General features: G+C 32.8%; 2 protein-coding genes across 3 annotated transcripts; one reads left to right on the top strand and one right to left on the bottom strand.

Annotated features, from left to right (window-relative positions):
• The first annotated feature begins 199 nt into the window (after positions 1 to 199).
• Positions 200 to 1939, top strand: LOC133523358 (tRNA (cytosine(38)-C(5))-methyltransferase). 2 transcript variants are annotated; one of them, XM_061858880.1, is made up of 3 exons: positions 200 to 783; positions 859 to 1151; positions 1481 to 1939. In XM_061858880.1, exons 1-3 carry the CDS (start codon positions 723 to 725, stop codon positions 1937 to 1939), a joined length of 813 nt encoding a protein of 270 aa, XP_061714864.1. In that variant the 5' UTR covers positions 200 to 722. The 2 variants fall into 2 exon arrangements, with proteins under 2 accessions (XP_061714864.1, XP_061714865.1); XM_061858881.1 differs by having other exon boundaries at positions 695 to 783; positions 859 to 1334.
• On the bottom strand, positions 1932 to 4102 carry LOC133523362 (protein JTB). Its single transcript, XM_061858886.1, has 4 exons — positions 3830 to 4102; positions 3506 to 3660; positions 2561 to 2654; positions 1932 to 2150 (listed from the first exon to the last, which is right to left on the bottom strand). Exons 1-4 carry the CDS (start codon positions 3883 to 3885, stop codon positions 1985 to 1987), a joined length of 471 nt encoding a protein of 156 aa, XP_061714870.1. The 5' UTR covers positions 3886 to 4102; the 3' UTR covers positions 1932 to 1984.
• Between the last annotated feature and the right edge of the window lie 165 nt (positions 4103 to 4267).

The following is a 4267-nucleotide window of genomic DNA, read 5'->3' as shown; positions in this document are numbered from 1 at the left end:
AACTTAACGAACCTGTTTTATGTTATTTTTAAGATAAATTTAAATTAAAACAATGCCTCTGCAAAATTTTGCAAGACTACCATTTACAAGAATTTATAGGTGTACTGTAATTTGTTTTGTAAATATTTTCTTTTTAATTACTACAATAATATACTAGTTTGAAATAACAATTAGACTAAGTATATACCTTAAAAAGCTAAAACCCGTTCTGAGCCATGCCGGGTCCAAAGGACCCCATCACAGTAGCAGCGTTACCCCGCTGTATAGCGATGGAGATATGTTGGACAAGCCATAACTCAGAACGGGGGTCATTTCCTTTCTCCCTGAGTCGCTTGCCAAGCTCTCGGAAGAGCTCACGCGCCTCCCGCCCCCAGGGCTGTCTCGACGGCGACGGGCACGAAGTCGTAGGTGGCTTCCAAGGCAGAGTATTTCAGGCGCTTACTTTTGGCGGCAGTCTCTCTCTCTCTTTTGTTTGAAATACAGGAACAAAAACCGATCCCAAGTAAATGAAAGGTTGGGATTCCCAACTTTTCATTTACTATAGGTTTTTTCACTGTTTTATATGGCAACATTAAAGTAAACACATAGTGCCAACATTGCCAATCGTGATCTATCACTCTGACATCAGACCAAGGTCTTTTCTGTCATTCTTGAATTACTGAAACACAATTTAGTTTTAAAGACACGCTGAATTTGTTTTTATTGATATATTCATTAAAAAAATGACTCACAGGATATTAGAACTATACAGTGGTATTGGGGGCATGCATTGTGCCTGGAAAGGTAGTTCAATTAAATACAAGTTAGTTACAGTACATATCTAGGTTACCGAGCTAACGTGTCATGTAAACATTACAGATTCTGGTATACCAGGGACAACAGTCGCCGCAGTTGATATAAATACTGTTGCTAACGATGTCTACAAACACAACTTTCCTGAGACTAATCTTCTGAACCGAAATATCCAGTCAATCAAACCAGAAGAAATAAAGAAGATGAACATTAACATAATACTTATGTCTCCGCCATGTCAACCTTTTACAAGAAACGGAAAGTTTCTAGACAAGAATGATCCAAGAACTAACTCTTTTACATACTTACTGGATATACTGAGCCAGTTGGATAGTGTAGAGTACATCTTAATGGAAAATGTAAAAGGCTTTGAATGTTCTGCTGTGAGGGATTTATTCTTAGAGAAATTACAGGAATGTGAATTTGTTTATCAAGAATTTCTTGTCTGTCCATCTACTGTGGGAGTCCCCAATTCAAGACTTAGGTATTATTGTTTAGCAAGACGGAATTCAACTTGGAATTTTAAAAGAAGGGATGAAATAGTAAGTAACTGTGTATTGAGCATTCCATTTTAAATGTTTCATACTTTTATACACATAAAAAATGTCTAAAGTTCTAAATTGCTTACTCCTACAAGTGTGATATTGTTTTTTTAAAACCAATATTGATGTAGGTATTTTATTTTCAGATGAACAGGCTTCCAAAAGATTATGATGACCCATTTATGCTTAGTGAAATAATTGAAGAAAATGTGCCAGAGAGGTACTTGATATCTGACAAGTTGCTAAAAAGGGCCAATATTTTTGACATATGCTACAAAGACTCCAGAAGGTCATGCTGTTTCACAAAAGCATACACACATTATGTTGAAGGCACTGGTTCTGTATTCACAGAAGCAAGTCCAGAAACAGTAGATAACTGTTATAAAGAGGCAAATACTCATGAAGTTGGCAGCCCTGATTTTGTCAGTACTCTAAAAGACCTCAAGCTAAGGTTTTTCACTCCAAAAGAAGTGTCACAGCTCATGGCTTTTCCTAAAAGCTATGAGTTTCCAAAAAACATATCAATAAAGCAGTGCTACAGATTATTAGGTAATAGTGTGAATATCAAAGTGATATCAGAGTTATTAAAGATATTAGTAGACTGATTAATGACTTTTATTTCTATAAATAAATATAGATTTACATATGTGCTATATAGCTCCATTACTGAGAGCTATCCGGGCCTTCCGTCTAGCCCTGTAGTTCAGGACCCTGGTCCGTAACATGACTGCTATTGAGGATGCTGATCCAATCACAAAAGACCAAACTGTGAATTTCCAGAAGGCCCTTTCTTCTAGATAAGCCACTCTGTCACAGCTGGAAAGGAAACTTGTAGTTTATTATTTGGTTCAATACATACACCCTTCATTTAATCACCTTCACCCTTAATTGTTGTTAGTTTGTTTTATATTTATAAATTGCAATAGATTTTACATGTAAGCTATAATAATTGCATGCTCCATCTTGACTTAAATATTTGTATGCCTAATGGCAAAACATGGTGATACGCTACTATAATTATAAGACCTATTATGTACCTGTGTTTACAAATAAACGTATTGATTGATTGATTGATTTAAAATTTATATTGCGGTTTAGTTGAAAATGGTCTTCTCATTTATAACTAAATAAAATAAATCTGTACCAAATTAATACTATTTAAATGGATATATTTTGTATAAAGAATTAAAAATACATCCTCATATTTTATAAAATAGCAATATTACCTTCTGGTGACTGTCTCTCCATTTGCACATTTAAGAATCTCCTTAAAGCTTGTATGTATGCACACACCTATACTCTTACTTTTAATTTCAAAGTCTGGAAAAGATATTAAGTTTTAAACAATTAATAAATAGTATCATCAAGTATTATCAGACAAATGCAAACAATACTGTGCTTAAGTAGGTACCAAGTACTATTTAGTGTTCCATAAACACGTTTATCATTCACTTTGGTCGTGCAAATTGGTTAAATGTGCTTTTTAACAGAATTTTATTACTCCCACAGCCCTACAGTCTATTTTTTTATCCCGTAGACTAAAATGACATTTCATGTGTTGCTGGTTTCTTACGTCTTATAAATAGCGATGTGCTACAAACGGTACTAACTGAAAATAAACTATTGGGAGTTACTTATATAGGCATGTAACACCATTTTGAGGCATTTAGAAAGTTTGTATCCAGGTCTAAACACAATAATTCTAAAATTTAAAAGCAATTTTATTGTAGGATTAACAGTCACCTCGAAGCTCATGATGCAATTTTTAAATGTTTGAGTGGATTAGTAGTGAGTAGATTTTATTTATTGTTTACTTCCTATCATGTAGTGAGTAGATTTCATTAGATGTTTATTCAAAATAAACAATTAATGAAATCTATTTTAATATCTAAAATTATTTTAATATTTATCGGTTATTCACAAACCGAAATCAAAGATCAGCACTATTTGTTTTAAGCTGGTCACATTATTGTTGTCATTTTAGTCTACGGAATAAAAGAACAGACTATAATCTTTTATGACTTCTACTTACAACAGGGCATGTTTTTGATAGATTGCAGCTTTTGATTATTCAATTGAATTTGTTGAACCAACTTAGCCAGTAATGTATTCATATAAAGTTGCAATTGCAGCTAAGTTTGTCATACATTTCATTTATATCAAAAAGTTACCTGAGCAAGGATGACATTCTTTTATAATGGAATATTTTTGATGCTGCCAGCATGTTGAGTTGTTCTCAGTGGGAAATGTCTTATTCTTCATCTTGTGACTGCCTGATAGTGAGTCAGCCAAATGGGACTCCAAAATCAATATAACAATCGTTAAGCTAAAAGCAAAAAGAGTTAAGGATTAGAAAAGATAAGGCTGCAATTACCAGAGCAGTATTTAATAAGTCAGCAAGTATTTTACGTTTAAACAACCACTTGTGTTCCGAGATTCCAGTTTTAAAAGTAAAGCTTTGTTATTTCATTGAATTGAAAAGCGTAAACACTTACATTCCAAGGGAAACTGTCCCAAAAAGCATACATTTCTTAGAACAAGTCTCAATCATTTTAGTAGCAAGTTCGGATATTCGTTCAATGTTAATTCAATGTATAGTATGAAATTGTTTAATCGTACGGATGATTTATTGTAACTCAGTTGAGATAAAAAATATAAAGACATAACTTTTAGTGTTTTTCTTTACTACATTTGTTCAACACGTCACAAAATACAAAAATAAATATATAAAATATAACTCTTCCTTCAGTGTGACAATGACAGTCAATACTACCAATATACTGAAACATAAAAGTGTGCTTAGATACCCAACCAATTAAGAAATATTTAATTTAATGAAACGAAAATGAAACCAGTAAACAAATGTAAGACTACATAATCACAACAAATTAGCACACAATATTTTCGATCAATTTTAAAATTGCAATTACATT

This window comes from Cydia pomonella, chromosome 12, assembly GCF_033807575.1.
Source record: "Cydia pomonella isolate Wapato2018A chromosome 12, ilCydPomo1, whole genome shotgun sequence".
Taxonomy (NCBI): domain Eukaryota; kingdom Metazoa; phylum Arthropoda; class Insecta; order Lepidoptera; family Tortricidae; genus Cydia; species Cydia pomonella.
This window is presented reverse-complemented; position numbering and strand designations above follow the sequence as displayed.